The sequence below is a fragment of the Heloderma suspectum genome, chromosome Z, assembly GCF_057233095.1.
Source record: "Heloderma suspectum isolate Gila_16-S chromosome Z, 16-S_ref, whole genome shotgun sequence".
NCBI classification, from domain to species: domain Eukaryota; kingdom Metazoa; phylum Chordata; class Lepidosauria; order Squamata; family Helodermatidae; genus Heloderma; species Heloderma suspectum.
In genome coordinates this window covers 8,702,726-8,721,286 of record NC_139476.1, presented here as the reverse complement: position 1 = coordinate 8,721,286, position 18,561 = coordinate 8,702,726, and the positions used below count along the sequence as shown (strand labels likewise).

General features: G+C 45.2%; 1 protein-coding gene across 1 annotated transcript in view; it reads right to left on the bottom strand.

The window, feature by feature from the left end:
• The window catches only part of UNC13A (unc-13 homolog A), a 189,837-nt gene that overhangs the window by 68,505 nt on the left and 102,771 nt on the right, over positions 1–18,561 (bottom strand). Inside the window, exons 19-24 of the mRNA XM_084825659.1 lie at positions 17,779–17,948; positions 16,111–16,226; positions 15,367–15,530; positions 10,437–10,587; positions 2,535–2,603; positions 152–241 (exon numbers count right to left, since the gene is read on the bottom strand). Coding sequence (XP_084681785.1) covers positions 152–241; positions 2,535–2,603; positions 10,437–10,587; positions 15,367–15,530; positions 16,111–16,226; positions 17,779–17,948 — 760 coding nt within the window. The remainder of the gene's footprint in view (positions 1–151; positions 242–2,534; positions 2,604–10,436; positions 10,588–15,366; positions 15,531–16,110; positions 16,227–17,778; positions 17,949–18,561) is intronic.

Below are 18,561 nucleotides of genomic sequence, written 5' to 3'. Positions count from 1 at the left end.
CCGCAGAGCACAGATGGAGCGGATTTTACACAGTCTGTACATCCCTAAAATTTGTGTACTCTATCAACTGATGTATGTACTTGACAGGTGAAATTTTTATTGTATTTCAGTATTTCATCTGTGGATCTATATATTTATATATGTTAAGAACCTTCATCCGGAAGAAGGTGATACTGGTCAGGAGGTCCACCGTCGATTTGAGGTCCTGCAGTCGTTCAGGACTGCTGGCAGGGAAGTTATTCTACCAGGGGAAAAAGGGAAACAGAGCAGCAGTCATCCAACACTCCCAAATCATGCAAGCCAGAGTTATTTCTGAATCTCAGCCCCCTCCCCTTCCTTTCCATGTATGGATCCTTCCCGCTCCTGCCTGCATTGCCTTTCAGCAGTGGTTCAGTTCTGAAGACACAAACCAATGGTTGACCACTTGAAAGGAGGTCCCACTGAGTTCAATGGACTTACTCCTACGTAAGCGTGCTTAGGACTGCAGCCCTGAAGTGCAAACCTATCCATGTCTACTTGGAATAAAGTGCCAGGAGCTTACTCCCAGGTAAGCATGCACAGGATTGCAGCCTTAAATGTGTAGTATGCTGCTGATCTCACTTTTTTAGTTTTCACAATCCAGGTCAGGATCACTGTGCATGGGTAGGAGAGGTTTAAACATTCCCACCCACACACTCCCCCCCCCCCCGAAAGCCTCCATTAGTACCAATGGGGGGAGGGGGAGAGAGAGAGAGAGAGAGAGAGAGAGAGAGAAATTTAGGCCTCACATGAGTGTGAACTTGTTGTGTGAGAGAAATAGCTAGGTGGAAAGGTTTAAAACACCCCTACCTGCATACTGTGTTACTTATCCAGATTGGGGCCCTGCATGCTTACTTGGAAGTAAAAAAAAGAGCGAGGATCAGCTGAATGCTACATATTTAATGTAGTGTGTAGTTTAGCCTTTAGGCGATTAATTAGTTACACCCACTGATTCCAAAACTTTTGAAACATTCTAAAGGTGTCCCTGATTAACTGGGTACCAGATTTCTTCTTCTTTGTTTGTAAACTGTTAATTATTTTTAATACAGGCACAAAAATCTCAGGTGGCAGGGGGCATCTTAGAAGAGGCATTCCTCCCTCTCTCACAGACAGAGCTGGACTTTCAGGCCATGCTGATGGGCTGGACTAGATCACCTCTGAGGCTCCTTCCCACTCAAACATTCTACGATTCTATGCCTCTTTTAAGGTGGGGCCATGCTTTCTTTAACACTTGCATAAATAATCTAAAAATGAAATCAAACAAAACAGTTCCTCCCTTCAGAACTACTGTTTTTACCCAAGTGCAAATGTATGCACATTGAATAAATTGATTAACATTCAAAACGGATAGAATAAAATTTCTTTAATTGGGTGACAGCCACACCCACCACCCCTGCCCAAACACAGGAAGTTGCTGTATATGGACCACTGGTCCATCTAGTCCAGGATTGTCTCCTCTAACTGGCAGCAGCTCTCCAGGGTCTCAGGCAGAGAAGGGCATTTCCCATCACTGGCTACCAGATACTGATAAAACCTAGGACTGATTCTGGAACCTTCTGCATGCAAGCCATGTATTCTACCACTGGGTGAAGGTCCCTCTCCTTTCTATCTGTCTAGTTATCTCACCCCGCCCCCTAATATCTATATATGGGGTGAGGAGAAATTCATTCTGTTTGTATTTTCATGCAAAATTACCTAATTGTGCACTTTCAAACTACTTTGCAAACCATTTTGCAATGGAGGTCTCTATTCAAAAAACGTGTAGAAAAATGCATATATTAGGGAAATAATGTTCAAAAATGTGTTATATTAAGAAGTTTGCTTGCAAAGTGTGTAGTTTAGGCAAAAATACACATCTTAGGAGAAATGTGCACAAAAATGCTCATGAATGTTCATGCGAGCTTTAAAAGAAAAAATCTCAAAGTTCAGGACAAACCATACTTAAGGCTGGAGAAATTCCTAAAGTTCGAGTCAAACCAAACTTAAGAAAGGAAAAATGAGAAACACGTCACAGACACACACAGACACAGACACACACATACAATGTTGCAATCAATATTGGTTCCCAAAGAAATCCACAAAAAAGTGGGATACATAGATGTGCTGGTGGCAGTCTCTTCTATCTTTTGGTAGTATACGTCCAGATTGCACTCTTCCCTCAGGAGGAAAGGAGAGAGAAGATGGAGTGACAGGAGCTGACTGTCAAGATGCCAATCTACAAAAAGCAGCCTTTCTGAGGACCTGCAGCATCTTCTGATCCCTGGAGTCCCTGCTGGTTCTGTGTGCAATTGCCCGGTCCTGTGAGCTACTGAACTTCAGGAAGCAGCTTCTCAGTTTACTTATTTAAAAGACTTTTAGGCCTCCTTTAAGGGGGAAGCCCCTCGCCTCACCAAAGATAAAACATAGCACAATAAACAAAATACAGCTCATAAAAGCCAGCAATAAATAAACAGGAACCCTCTATCCAAGGAACGGTAAAAAAATCCGGTAAAGCATTGCAGTTGGCAGTCCCTTACCCGATACATGGAGAGATCGATGCGGAGGGAATTGTGCAGCTGGTCCAGCAGTTTGACAAACCGTTCCTTCTGCAGAAAGAAAAAGGCCCCAGACACAGGTAAATGGCATTAAAGAAGAGAGAGCTCTAACCCCTCCCCTCCCCAGGCATGCACAACCCACCCAGTGCCCTGACGTTGCTCCAGCCCTAGCATGGCTTCATCAGCACCACCTATCAGTTAAGAAAGCATCCTGGATTTAAAAGCTGCATGCACCCTGGGGCAGGGAAGAGGCTATGCAGCACAAAGCTAGAAGATTCCTTCCCCAAGAGGCACCTGTGAGTGCCTCTTGGCGAAGTGCCCTGCTATCCTCTTCTGGGCATCAGTCTGTGGAGCCATATGCTCTCTCCCCTCCTAACCACCCATCACTGCCTTCTTTTCACAAGGGGTGCCCTAAACCGGGGTGGAATACCTGCTGCAAACGAGGGGCAAAGGGACAGTTTCAATAGGCCCTGGAGCAGATGGTAGGCCACGAAGCCCTCGATTCCATGATTGCGGTTCAGGGAGATCTTCTCCAAATTAGCTGCAAGGACTCAGAGAAGAATTGGAAGGGACCGAAGAGGTCACCTAAGGGGCCTTTTGTCTATATCTCACCCTCCGTTTGGGGAATATAGATCTAAGGAGTCCCAGTGAAAAAGCTGATGGCACCAGACATCTGGAATTGGGGACTCTAGAAAGCAGGTGCAAGAACCTTCTTTCTGAGCCACCAAAAAAGGGAGCTGTGTGCTCTGTTACCCACTGCACTGGGACACCAGAAGGAGGTATTGCAGAGGATTGTCAGATGACCGAACTCTGTGTGCGCGCATGTGTGTGTGTATGCAATGGTGTTTCATCTGGCCATATAAAGCCGTGCTCAGCTTGCTTATCTTGTTTCAACACACCTAGATAGCCTTTTAGGTGACACTGGAATCTGCTCATCCACATGGCTCATCTTTGCATCCAAGGCATCAGCCCAGACGCTTACTGGATGCTTGAAAATCACTGTGGCTTTCTGTACTCCAGAACGAATGCTAGCTAGATTAAAAGGGGGGCCATGCTAGTTCCAGGGCTGAATTTGAGCACCCAGCACATTCTTGATAAGGACTCCCAGGAAAAAAGAACGTGACCTAATCTCCAGTTGTTGAGAATAACTCCTGGGTTAATTGTATGCATTTCAGGTCATGAACCTGATCTGACCTTACTCAGCGAAATCGGAGAGGTATCCATGCTTATGGCCTGGTTTGATTGGGGGCCGTTCCCTCCTAGAGAGCTGGGCTCAGAGATACAATTGTTAACATCCTTGGCTATGGCTAGAAACTCCAGAGTAATTCAGTGTCATTACAGTTACTCCAGAGGAGGAAGAGGGGAATCTCATCCTGTGTTCTAACCTCACCTACCCCATCAGGATTGGCCCAAGCTACTGGGCACCTTAGGCAAGGTTCCCTGCTCAAGCCATTTTTGCCACCATTACCACCCACCTTCCCCCAAGACTCTTGAGCAAAGCAGAAGGGACAAAGGACTTAGCGTTGGTGCAACACTGCATGCAAACAGCAAAACAGCCCTTTAGAAAAAGTTCACCCATGGGGGAATCTCCCCGAGGGAATCCCAGAACTTCCCCCCTATCAAATTATGGGGCAGGCTAGCCCCGACCTCTAGCTGCTTCCTGCTTTTCCCTACACGTATCTCCTGTTCTATATCTGGTTGCCTCGTCCCTGATCCTGGATGCTGCCCTGCTCCTCAATAGCATTGTGCGTGCGCGCACCTGCACAATGCAAAACGCAGGGCCACATTGTGCGAAAAACGTACAGTGGTGCTAAATGTATATGTATAGTCTTAACACTGCACGGTGATATTAAGAAACTAGCACCATGCCAGATATTATGATGAGCAGGACATGTGTGTAGGAAGGGCATGTATTGTAAGTTGTATATGTTGTAAGCGTGCATAGACTTGTTCTATGCAAATGGATTCTCCATGGATGGAGACTGGACACCTACTGTCAAGACAGGGTGGGAATGAATTTTTCCTCCCATTTGTCTGTGTGACCTCCATGTATAAGCACTTAATTTTTCTCCATAAGTGTGAATGGCAGACATTCATATGGAATAAATTGCATATTCTTCTCCTATTTACCTCTGCCTCAGTTCTCCTTTTCTCTGATGGCTGCTTTGTGTCCATTTCCCCAACTTGGGGTCCTCCAGATATTCTGGACTACAGCTCTCATCGCTCCTGGTAAAAAGCCACGCTACAAGTAGGGATATTGGAGGAATTTGTCCAGGGGGTAAAGTTTGCCGAGCTTTTATTAGCTCAGCCCCCTGGACTTCAACTTGCATACCTGTGAGCTGGCCTGACTCAATGCAGTTCCAGTTAGGGGAGCTCACAGATTCTTTGGTGTTTGCTTTTTTTTTCTTAAAGCAACATTTACACAAATGTCAGCTGCAATTTCTGTAATTTGCACAAATTACAACTGTAGTTTAATTTGTGCAAGTTGCAGCCCTAATGTGCTTAATTTGCACACATTGCGCCTGCAATGTGTGCAAATTAAGCACGCCACAGCCACAATTTGTGCAAATTAAGCACATTACACCTGCAATGTGTGCAAATTACACCCCCAATTTGAGCAAATTATGGAAATTTGCATAAATGTCGCTTTAAGGGGAAAAAAACTGGAGAAAAGTTCCCGGATTCTGGGGAAAAGCCCATGGCTCAGCTTGCAAGCCAAGCTGGGGGCACCGGGGAAATCCAGCGAGCCTAAAAAGGGCTAAATTTCCCCACAAGGCCCATCCATAGCTGGAAGGTGATCTTGAGGGGACTAAGCTGGAGAAAGTTTTCCTAGATTTTAAGCACCTCAGGGATGGATCTGTCTTCTCATTCTCTGTAAAGTACCATGGACAGAGTTATATAGAGATAATATAAATAAATACTTTATTTCTATGGGAGAGAAAAATAAATCGCTATATTTGATGCAAGTGAGGTGGTGGGAGAGGGGAGAAACTAAATATTGACCTTTTACCCCCAGCATCTGTGGTGAAAACTACATTCTGCCTTCAACTCAGCCCTCAACCCAGAACCTTGCCTGAAGACACTGCCTCATAGAAGCGAGGGGTGGCTGAGAGGCAAGCCAGCCTCCAAGTTGCACAGCCTCACAATCTTGGTGTGATGCTACTACATCATGATGGACCTTTGGTGTGACGCTACATCGTGATGGACCTTTGGTGAGACGCTACATCGTGATGGATACCTGGGGGCCCTATAGCCATGCCGCCAGTCCCACCCCAATTTTTGCTACAAAGCTGAGGCACCTCAACCTTTCATCTCAGAAATAGTCCTCAGATGTTCTTCTGTAAATTAAAGAAGAGAAGATTAATCTCTCCCATTCTGTTCCTTTATTGTTCCTTTGGTTTGAGCTGTTTTTCACACCATTCCTCCCGGATTCTGGTTTAACTAGGAGAGTTTTTAAAAGTAATCCTTGAATTGGAGTATGCACAGTTTGCTGCAACTTTTCCTTCTGTTTGCATGTTTCCCTCATCTCTGTGTTAACTATGCGCATAGATAAAACGTTGCAAAAAAGCAACCTTCATATGATGATTATACATATGGTTGCATCAAAAATCTTATTGTGTTGTATTTTACTGAGGCAGATGTATGCTTCCAAGCAACAGGAAAACAATATACAAAAATAATCTTGTTTCACATAGAGATCCCTTTTTGCAATGTTTTAAATAACGTGGGGGGGGGGCGGGGGGAAAGACTGCATTGAGATTTATTTAGATTCTGCTGCAACATGAAAAACCTAAATGTATGGCAAACTTATCAATGCAAACATGCACATTTTTCATGTAGGGCAGCAGAAAAGACATGAAGGAACTGAATGCTGAGGCAAATTGTGCGGACATGGAGAGTTCTGTGCAAACTTGGAAATCAAAACAACAGCATAGGAATGCCTGATTCCTGATACATCAAGTTCGACTTCTGAAACAGGTAACTGAACACTACAGGATCAAGGAAGAAATCTGGATGAGGAGAATTTCAAAAGCATCAATAATTTTAACTTTTTTTTTTTTTTTAATTAGCTAGGCATTTTGCCAGCTCTGGCTGACATACATCTCTTACATAAATAAATCTGCTCCTCTTCACTGGCTTTGGCAAAGAAATTCTCAATGCAGTGGGCACCATTGACAAGGGCGAAGCAGCTACTGAAGTTCTCCCACTGTATAATTCTGCGGCAAATTTGGAGGTTCCTGTTCAGATGAAACAGCTGAGCACTTCTCAGGGAAGCAAAAATGAGCTTCAGTTAGGCTAGTGGAAGTTCTTAGGTGCATACACATGTCCCTGTTCAGCCCTGTTTCAAACATATGATTGTGAAGAGGGACCTTTGTGCTTAATGGCTGCTTTGAGCCCAGTGTGCTACAACATACATTAAAAAAATAAATACACCTCTAAATAACTGTGTTTGTAAGTGAGCCAGGATAGTTGGTCTCCATGTCACATGGTATTAACCAGGAGGTGGCTGCTCTCTATACAGAGAGAAGGTTGCGAGTTCTAGGTCAGCCTGCTTGGGCGGGCCATTGGTTTCCCTTTACCCTGGCTGGCTTTAAATGTTTCCAGGCTGCTCTCTATACAGAGAGAAGGTTGTGAGTTCTAGGTCTGCCTGCTTGGGCGGGCCATTGGTTTCCCTTTACCCTGGCTGGCTATAAATGTTTCCAGGCTGCTCTCTATACAGAGAGAAGGTTGCGAGTTCTAGGTCTGCCTGCTTGGGCGGGCCATTGGTTTCCCTTTACCCTGGCTGGCTATAAATGTTTCCAGGCTACTTTCTATACAGAGAGAAGGTTGCGAGTTCTAGGTCTGCTTGCTTGGGCAGGCCATTGGTTTCCCTTTACCCTGGCTGGCTATAAATGTTTCCAGGCTGCTCTCTATACAGAGAGAAGGTTGCGAGTTCTAGGTCTGCTTGCTTGGGCAGGCCATTGGTTTCCCTTTACCCTTGCTGGCTATAAATGTTTCCTCCAGCCTAGGTCTTTGATTCCATCTTGACACTTTGGTTTCCTATGTGTTTTTCCAAGTGCCTGCATTTGCTCACACGCATCCTTTCCCGTTCTTCTTTGGCTTCTCCACTGGCTATTTGAGTTCGTAAGTTCCCTGGAGGGCAGGGAGCTATGTTTTTGCTTATGAATTTTAATCGGTCCTGGATGCGTCTTTAGTTGATAGTTGATAGTTAGTTGATAGTTCAATGTTGTTTTTTAGTTCAGCGTTGTTTGTGTATATTGTCTGTGTGCTTTTATGTGCTGTTTTGTAAATGGCTTTTACACTTTTTATATTGTATTTAATGATTTAACTTCTGTGAACCGCCCAGAGAGCTTCAGCTATGGGGTGGCATAGAAATGCAATGCAATAAAATAAATTAATAAATATGAAACTCAGTCAAGTGTTGTGAATGCTAATGACACTTTATTCCTAATAACAAAATTATATTTTTTTAAAATGGTCTTTAATTATGATAGTTATGTGTGTTTTTAATGTTCCTTGTTAACACTATAATAAAGTGTCAGAAAAAAGTATGTAACAAGAATATATATTTTAATTACTGTTCTATTTTTTTTATAGTAAGATTGTATTTTGTCTACGTATTATGATGGTCTGTGTATGCTTTAAAACTGCCCACTGCTAAAACTATTATAAATAAAATGTTAGGTAAAGTGGTGTGTATGTGTGTGTGTGTGTATTAGCCCATGTTGCGTTCTCTTCTATCACTATTCCCTGCTCAGTCATAAAGCTCACTGAATAACTTTGGGCTAGTTACTACCTCTCAGCCTAACCTACCTCACAGAACTGTTGAGTGGTTATAATTAAGGGGGAAAAACACCGCATGCTATCTTGAACTCCTCGTAGAAAGAGTGGGATATAAATGTTAAATAATAAATGCATGAGATACTTTATAAACCCTCGCTTCCTAGTTATATCACCCATTCCTAGCCTCTCTGTCTGTCTGCCACCATTCCTAGCCTCTCTGTCTGTCTTGCCTAAGCCTGCTTCAATCACCCCATCTCCTTCTAAGCTCTGCTCCAATCCCACTGGGCCTCATAACTCCACTGTCCTGCACTCCTGCCTGCCCCCCCTCCAATGCCAACACATCCAGGCTGTGTTCCACTTCCCTCCCCCCCCGCCCGCCTCCCCCCTCCCCCCCAGTATCTTCCTCTATTGCTGATGCACAAGAGACAACAAGAAGCGATCCTTGCAAAAAAAGAACACAGATGCATATCCGCCACAACACAGCCTCCGTAGCACGCCTTAGCACCGGCCATGGCACACAGAGGGTAAAGCGACACAGTCTGGTTTTTTGGGGGGAGGGAAAACACCCAATGTTTAGGCTCTCTGAGAGAAAAAAGAAGAAAGAAACAAGATTTGTACAAAGCCTAACATTTGCTTTATCAAAATGATTTTTTTTTTTCCTTTGCAGCTGGACACAAAAACAGAAAGAGACAGTTCTGCTGTGGCCTGCACATACCGCTAACCACAGAACAGAATCGACTATATACAGAAGTGCAATTGGAGGCTTTTAAATACACATTATGGCAGCGGTCAAGAGTATCACATTCCCCCCTCCCCTCCCAAATTCGTGTGATGCTTGCTGTCAGGTTGTTTGAGACAATTTGCCATGATAGGGTTGTTAGTGGTCTTCTATACTCAGAGCAAGGGTTTGTGTGTGTGTGACACAGACCACTGATTTATGTAACTTGTTAATCCCATATACATTAGTAATGGATGCTCTTTGGCCTCAAACCATACAACGAAACAAAACAGTGTGAAGAGAAAACCTGTTTTAAGAAATCCTGTTAAGTTAGAACATAGTGGCAGAGTCATTGAGAGGGCCCAGAATTCAAAGTCACTTCCTCCAGGGCATGGTGCTTCATTGAATCATCCCTGCCACACACCGCAGTAACAGAAGTCAGGATTAAAGTGAGAGATCTGCTACTGCGGGACGGTATTCCAGAACTAGAAATGAAATCCATACTGATGTTGTCCTTTCCAATATTTCTGTGTGTGTGGACTTTGCCCCCGGTCGCACTGCATCATGGGGTTTTGTTGTCTTTAGACCACCTTTGTAAACTAAGTTTAGACCATGACTGTATACTGCAGTCAAAGTATACAACGTATGAACACATGAACCTGCTTATACTGAATCAGGCTATTGGTCCATCTGGTCCAATCCTGTATATGCTGATCGCCAAGGTCTTAGGAAGAGAGAAGTCATCCCAAGCCCTGCTACTTGAAACCATTAACTGGAGATGCGAAGAACTCGTACTCCACCACCACTGCACCGTGGGTTTTCTTGGGGGGATTCAGGGCCCCTGGAGGGAATCCCTGAGATTATACCCCAGGATTACAGCCCACACATTTCCCGCAATTCTTCTGTGGCCTATTGTCCTTATCTTATTTAAAGGAGACCTATATGAAGACTGGTTTTACTCTCAGTCACACTGCATCATGGTTTGCTCCTAGTCACGATAGTCATGAAGACAGTCGTCTTCAAGGACATACCACCCAGTTCTTTTCTGTGATTCTCAGAGAGACATGTGTGATGTGTATACAGAAGGTCCCGAGGCAAATTCCAGCCCAAACAGATGAGCCAAATTCCACTCTAAATCATTTGGCAAAATTGTGAGCCATCTCCAAATTTTCCTCTGGGATGGGATGAGGAACGATTAGTGATTTGCATGAGATTTGCATGTAGAATTGACACTTTCATGTGTACAAAAACAATGACTTTGCCACTTTGTGGGGACATGTTTGGTAAGGCCCTCTCTACCACCATGCACCCCCTTCCCCCGACCCCCCGAAGCAGAGGGAGTAAAAGTAAGAAATGAGTGTTCTACGCACCATCGGACTTACCCCGAAATTGGAAGCAGCAAAACGGTCAGAGGCAGAAACGTTGGTGGAGGCAGTGGTGTGGGCATAGTAAGCGTTGATGTTTGCCAGCAAGGTGCTCATGACTGCCGGCACCCCAGGGCACATGTATTTTGAGGAGAGGCAGGCAAAGTGCCTGGAGGATGAGATCAAAGAGAAAAGAGAATTTGAGCTTTCCCTAACCCAGTCCTTTATTGTTTCAGAATTTCACTCTGTTCTGCCTTTCACTCTTCCTTCGCTTCCATTTCAACTAGAATTACTTAAATTAATTCCAAAATTACAATGTGTGCAGCGCGCTCCAGCTTTCAGTTAATTTGAATCTCTCCCTGTCCTCCGGTGTCTGTGTTAAGAGCTGGTATAATGAAGCGGCTAAGGACTGAGCTACAAATCAGGACGTCCCCAATTCAAATCACGCCTCTGCCACGAGCTCACGGTTTAGTGACTCCGGCAAGCTACTCTTTCTGCCTCATCCCCATCTGCAATATTTTTATTATTTATTTAAAACATTTATATTCCATCTTTCCTCAAAAAAGCTCAAGGCAGCTAAAGACAAAAGTAAAACCATGTTAATAGTTTGAAAAGATCAATTCCAAAAATATAAACCAACAGTAGAGGGAAAAAACCACAGTACACCAACTGCAGAGGTAGACGTTGTGAAAAAGCAAAGACAGTTAAAACGAAAACAATAAAACAAGCCAAATGCCTTCCTAGAAAGGAAACATTTTTACTAACTTTTGGAGGGCTATTAAAGGGGGAAGGGGATAATAATACTGACTTATCTTGTAGTATTGCTACAAGATTTACAATTTGGTAATGCGTGCAAAGCGTTTGGAATACTTATCAATTTACAAATGAACCTTGTTATCAATTTACAAATGAACCTTGACAAAACATGTTAAAAAAAAGCCATTTTAGATCTATGACCTTATGTATATTGTCCTGAACACAACGGAGGTTTCTCTTATTTAGGTGATTTAGGGCGCAGTCCTATCAGATCCACCCTGAGTTCTTGTAAGCCTCCAAATTTGCACCTCCCGCCCTGCATTTTAGCTAGATGGGCATATTTGTTTGTCTAGCAGAGGCTCTGGGGAGGATAGGAGGCTGGGACAGCTGGGGATAGCGTGGATCCCCGCATCCCCAGTCTCCTCCCCTCCCCGCCCACCGACACGCCCCCTTTCACCCCTCTATGAGCTTGCATTTGTGAGCTTGTAAAAGCAGCTGGTGCTCTTCGCACTGGCTGCGCAGCTCTTCACACTGGCTGCGAGGGGGTCAGGAGCTTGGTTTCCTGTCTCTGAGGTCAAGCACTGTCTCTAGCCTCGGATCCAGGAATCCAAAATATGTTACGTCCCCCAGACGCTGTCTAGGGGACACAGGATTGCTCCCTCTGAGCACAGTAAGTACCAGGAGATAGTTAACAACCTAATTGTAATTAAGAATGCATGAGAATTTAGTTTCACTGTGTTAAACGTCAGAACCATAGCCCTTCTACCCAAAAAGGGCACTCAAGGCGGCTTATGAAAACAAGCTGAAACAGATTTTTAAAATAAAACTCATTAGCATACAATACAAACATAACAATCGCAGAATAAACACAGCACCCAACCCACAGACTCACTCACAGGCCAAAGGTCTTCTTGAACAAAATGGTCTTAGCCTCCTGGCAGAAGGACACAGAGAGGGAGCAAACTTAGCCTCCCTTGGGAGGGAGTTCCAGAGCCTGGGAGTGGCCACTGAAAATACCCTCTCTCACATCGCCACCAAAAATATCTCTATGGTGGTGGACTTGAAAGAAGGGCCTCTCCCAAAGATCTTAAGGACTGGGGCAGGCTTGTATGGGAGAAGGCGGACTCTCAGGTATCCTGTTCCCAAGCCATAACAGGCTCTATAGGTCAGATAGAACAAAGAAGCGGGAGGCAAGCTCCGGTGCTCGAAAAAGGAAAATGTATTGTGCTGTGTGCTTTTCAGAGTTGGCTCCTTCTTCAGGAGCTGTTTAAAGCCGTTGAGTCTCTTTACGAACAGTGATTCCTTTCTCCAAAATGCTTTCACATAGTGTTCATAGAGCATATCGCTCTCAGAGCGTGTGCAAGCATTTCAGAGAAAGGAATCACTGTTCATTTCAGAGTTAAGAGACTGAACAGCTTGAAACAGCTCCTGAAGCAGGAGACATCTCCAAAATGCATAGAGCACAATAAATTCTCCTTTTTCGAGCTGTGGAGCCTGTCTCCCCCTTCTTCATCGTTAGTCCACAGTGCTTCTTCCGTCTCCGGTCCTGCTTTATAGGACATACCCAGCACATTGAATTCTGCCCAGAAACAGGCCGGGAGCCAGTGGAGCTGCTGGAACAAGGGAGTCCTGTGCTCCCTGCAACTGGACCCAGTCAACAGTCTGGCCGCAGCCTTATGGACCAGCTGAAGTTTCTAAACAGTTTCTGAAGGCAGCCCCACATATCTGGAAAGGTAGGAAAGTAACTAATAGAATCTATATGAAGAGATGGAATAACTTTGTAATAACAATAGTTTTAACCACAATATTTTGTAGGACAATCATTTTTGAAGTTTAATTATTTTGAAACAATATGAGGAGCGGATCACAATATTGTTGTGAGGGTGTGTGTGGGTGTTTTGGTGATAGGATAACTATGTTACATTATTTCTTTCTTTATTGATATTAGCCCTACCCAGGTCTTATACTTGAATAGGGTGTAGGAACACGAGTAATAGGAACATGGCTATGCACGCTGGTCCCTACACCAATGTCCTTGTGTGCACTGGAACTGCACTCTATGTTCCTACCCCCTCCCCATGCTAAGTGAGTTCTGGAGGGTAAGAATTTCAGAAGCAGTACTGTGTGTAGGGATGGTGCAGGTGCCTAAGTCCATCCAGGAATCCAGTGGAACTGCCCCTGTCTGCACCCCTGAGCCCCTGCCCGTGCTCTCCCCCTGCCTGCACTCGGTGAATGGTCTGCATTCATGCCAGTGGCCTCGTCAAGCTTTGTGGTCACCATTTTTTGAGAAATAAAATGGCGATCGCAAAAATATGCCTATTTGCATATGTGCAAAAATGCGTATTTTGTGAATGTGTGTATTCATGTGTGCAAAAATGTGCAATTTTCGTGCATGTGCATATTTACGCATACACAAATATGTGCATTTTGCGATCGCCATTTTATTTTTCAAAAAATGGTAACTATGGGGCTCAATGAGGATGCAGGGGTGAGTGTGGGCTGATTGCCAAGCACGGGAAGGGCTCAAGTGTGGTCCGGGAACCGGCGAGTAGGGGCAGGGGCTGGGTGGGCACCCAGACGGGGCTGGGTTTGCACATCCCTAACTGTGTGCTTTGCTAAGTTTGGACCACCAGATTATCAGACACACAAGCACTGCACCGATAACCCTGGAATATGTGCTTCGGGATCCCGTCTGGATGCACAAGATGAACATAATGACTTGGAGATATTTTCTGCAGACACTCACATCATGGCCTGATAGATGGACTCCACTCCATATCTCATAGCAAACTCACCCACAGTCTTCTAATCAACAATCTCCCCCTCTGACTTGGAGATATTTTCTGCAGACACTCACGTCATAGGCTGATAGATAGACTCCACTCCATATCTCATAGCAAACTCATCCACAATCTTCTAATGCACAATCTCCCCCTCTGACTTGGAGGTATTTTCTGCAGACACGCACGTCATGGGCTGATAGATAGACTCCACTCCATATCTCATAGCAAACTCATCCACAATCTTCTAATGCACAATCTCCCCCTCTGACTTGGAGGTATTTTCTGCAGACACGCACGTCATGGGCTGATAGATAGACTCCACTCCATATCTCATAGCAAACTCATCCACAGTCTTCTAATCCACAATCCCCCACTCTTACGTGGAGGTATTTTCTGCAGACACTCACATCATGGCCTGATAGATGGACTCCACTCCATATCTCACTGCAAACTCATCCACAATCTTCTAATCCATAATCTCCTCCTCTGACTTGGAGATATTTTCTGCAGACACTCACGTCATGGGCTGATAGATGGACTCCACTCCATATCTCATAGCAAACTCATCCACAGTCTTCTAATCCACAATCTCCCCCCCTGGCTTGGAGATATTTTCTGCAGACACTCACGTCATGGCCTGATAGATGGACTCCACTCCATATCTCCTAGCAAACTCATCCACAGTCTTCTAATCCACAATCCCCCCCCTCTCACTTGGAGATATTTTCTGCAGACACTCACGTCATGGCCTGATAGATGGACTCCACTCCATATCTCCTAGCAAACTCATCCACAATCTTCTAATCCATAATCTCCCCCTCTGACTTGGAGATATTTTCTGCACACTCACGTCATGGGCTGATAGATAGACTCCACTCCATATCTCATAGCAAACTCATCCACAATCTTCTAATCCACAATCTCCCCCTCTGACTTGGAGGTATTTTCTGCAGACACGCACGTCATGGCCTGATAGATGGACTCCACTCCATATCTCATAGCAAACTCATCCACAGTCTTCTAATCCACAATCTCCCCGTCTGACTTGGAGATATTTTCTGCAGACACCCATGTCATGGCCTGACAGATGGACTCCGCTCCATATCTCCTAGCAAACTCATCCACAATCTTCTAATCTACAATCCCCCTCCCCCCTTTACTTGGAGATATTTTCTGCAGACACTCACGTCATGGCCTGATAGATGGACTCCACTCCATATCTCATAGCAAACTCATCCACAATCTTCTAATCCATAATCTCCCCCTATGACTTGGAGATACTTTCTGCAGACACCCATGTCATGGCCTGATAGATGGACTCCGCTCCATATCTCATAGAAAACTCATCCACAATCTTCTAATCCACAATCCCCCCCTCTTACTTGGAGATATTTTCTGCAGACACTCACGTCATGGCCTGATAGATGGACTCCACTCCATATCTCATAGCAAACTCATCCACAATCTCCTGGGCTGTTTCGTCAAAGTACACTTTCCAAGCGTCGTCACCCTTTGCATCTGGGATTTTTACCACACCGTTGTTTTGGATGTCCGTCACAAAATGGAAGAGGTTCTAATATATCGTTTAGAGGGGAAATTTTTAAAACAGAAGAGTCACACAAATGGAGAAGGCTGCTCCAAGTGAAGAACAGAGACTGTCTCTAGAGATGTCAAATGAAATGTGTTATTATTTTCCAGCTAAATATATGAACTTCTGCAGGATTGTAATGCTTGGCTGTGTTACAAGTTGTGCATCACATCCACAAGAAGTTCTTCTCTGCCTTGGAACAGAAACCAAGTTTTCCAGGCTCCCTGGCACCCAGCATGGTGCTGTTTCAGTGTTCCAAACACCTGAGATAAATAGAAATCAGAGGCTGCTGATGATCCAGGTAAGCTTTTGGTGAAGGAAAAGGACATGTGGGAAGAGTGGGAGGCTGAGAAGGTTGGGGGACATGTTCAGGCCATGTCATACTCCAAGTAATGTCACCTAGAGCTTCCAAATCTTGGAACAGGCTTGTAAAAAACCCAAGCTATTTCCCAATCCATTCTGAACCAACTTCACACATCGCTACCAATGTTTGCTTGTGTGTGTGTTTGGGATATGTGATACAGGCCACAAAAGTGATAGCACCACCAGCTTGTCCTCCACTCACCTCATGGAGGCAGGTGTACTGCACATGGTACGGTGCCACTTTCTCCTCTCCTTTTATCTCCACACTGATGTGCAACCGAATAGCTCCAGATACAGCTGATTTGTCTGTCCGCTTGTCTGAAACGGTACAGGGGTGGGGAAAGCAGAATATGAAGGATAGCATATGTAGTCACTTTTCATTGTGTTAGGAGGGAGAGCGGGAATTATGTATGTCTCAAGGATGAAGACTGTAATACAGGGGTACAGAACCTCAAGCCCAGGAGGGGGAAAAGTTGGCCCTTCTGGGGTCCAAATCTGGCCCTCCAATGTCCCCCAGTTGGCCCCACCCCCTTTCCCTGACCATTTGTCATTTTTCCCCTGATCATTTGTGCAATTTTCTGCTTTGGAATAAGATCAATTCTCTGGGCCTATGCCCAGAGTCTGTACTAATGATGGAAGCTAAGCAGGCCAAAGCTCTTCTCTCTCAAAGGGTCAGGGATTATGACCTACATGCTTTAAGGTCTGCAGCGGATAGAACTTGTTATCCTCTGTTTTGGGTGCAAATCTGAGTTATGGGCCGGTAGAAGCATAATATCTCTCAATTCTTAACATTCCCAAATATCCGTGTGCACTTACTTTGGCAAGATTGAATGTCTTGCCCTCTGCTCTGTTACAAAGGAGGTTTCAGAAAACTACTCTTTTAGATCGTTTGTGCCCATGTGGAAGGAACGAAATCAAATCAGTTATCCATGTTTTACTTTGCTGTTCCTTTTATATAGAGATTAGAGAGAAATTACTGTCTGATACTAGATCAGATACAAATGTACTCCGTTATTGTTTTAGGGCAACAGAGGACAGGGCTACAATCGAAGCTTTTGCGAAATTCTTTTTGAATGCTATGAGAATAAGATCTCCTCAGAACTGATTTTATTGTATGTTTGCTAAACGTGTTCGTGGACTCTTTTATTTTTGTATGTTCAAAGTCTGGTCGGCGACCGTAATAAAAATGAGGATGAGCAATTTCCCCCCATGCAGACAGAAGGCGGGAATCCAGATGCTTACACAAAAAACATTGCTCAGGGAGGACACGGGGGGCTGCTGGACCCTCTCGCGGACCGTACAGTGCCCGCAGACAGGGTCTGGAAAGTTGCAGCAACTCAGTGAGCCAGGTTCAGGGGGCTGAGCGTGCGGGGGTGGGGGGAGTCCATTGGATTCTACCCCTCACCAGGCGCTTGCGACATCCCCACACCTCCAGCCTTTGTTAGAGCAAGTAGCTCACTTGGAACTTTCCATGGCGCTGCTTCTACTGGCCAGCCTTGTCGCATGGGTGCCTGCTTCAGACTGATCCACTGCAACCCTGGCTGACTGCGCTCTGTGCCTCCAGAGTGCCATCGAAGCTGCAACAGCAGCCTGTTTGAGTTTTCCATCAGCTGAGCCCAAACACCAACCACAGTGCTCCTGGCTCTATAAAGGCCTCAACCTGAGCTTGTCGCTAGCACGAGGACTCTGCCTTGCTCCTGATCCCTTTTTCGCGATGGCTTCTCTAAAGACCTTGACTTTTGGCTTGCTTGGACTCCGCACCTGCCCGTGGCCTGCTGGATGGATGGCCAGCTCCCCAGGCCCAGAGCGTGACAGCCCAGAGTCTGGCCCTGCTGACGTTGGACGGCACCTTGTGCTTGGAATTGCTTACCGAGGTTGTACCAGACATCCATCTCTCCGCTCAGTGTCCGCACCTCGATAATTGTCTGGCCAAGGAAGTCATCCGATTCTCTCTTAAAGCGCTGCTTCACCCTAGACTTGATGTCATCATCTTCATCCCACACCCGCACCTTGATTCGATCAGATGAGTTATGGCATTCACTAATGGTGGAGGAAGGAGACGGTGTCATGAACGAGATCTGTTTGTTATCATAACCCCAGCTATGAGCAGTGACCTGGACACTGACTTCAAGTGAGTGGGCCAGTGGTACAGGGGTGCACGATCCTGACACTTAGCATAAACCCAATAGACAGGAACCCCTCAAACTGGAAACACCCTAAGATGGGACCTCCAGAGATAGCAAACAATGAACTCAGTTCCTCCAAGAGGTGGCATCGTCCACAGTAATGGCCTCAAACTCCCCAGGAATCCCCAGATATCCCCCAGAGGTAGCAACTCATTGAGCTGGATTCCATCCTCAACACCAAGGGCTTCACGCTCCCCAAATCCCACACAACAATGCATGCAACACACCCATCAGCCTTAGCTTCTAATTTCCAGTGATTATGAGGGATATCAATTAAAGCACCAGCCTTTGCTTCTAATTGTCCTGGTCCCGTATTGATTTATGAAGCATATGGGCCTTCCTGTATCGCTAAAGGAATATCATGTGAGTTGACCCATGCCTATTTGTTGCTTACAAACAAGCACAATTTGTGACATTGCACATCACGTCAGTTAAGGCATCAGCCTTAGCTTCTCATTTCCTGGCTT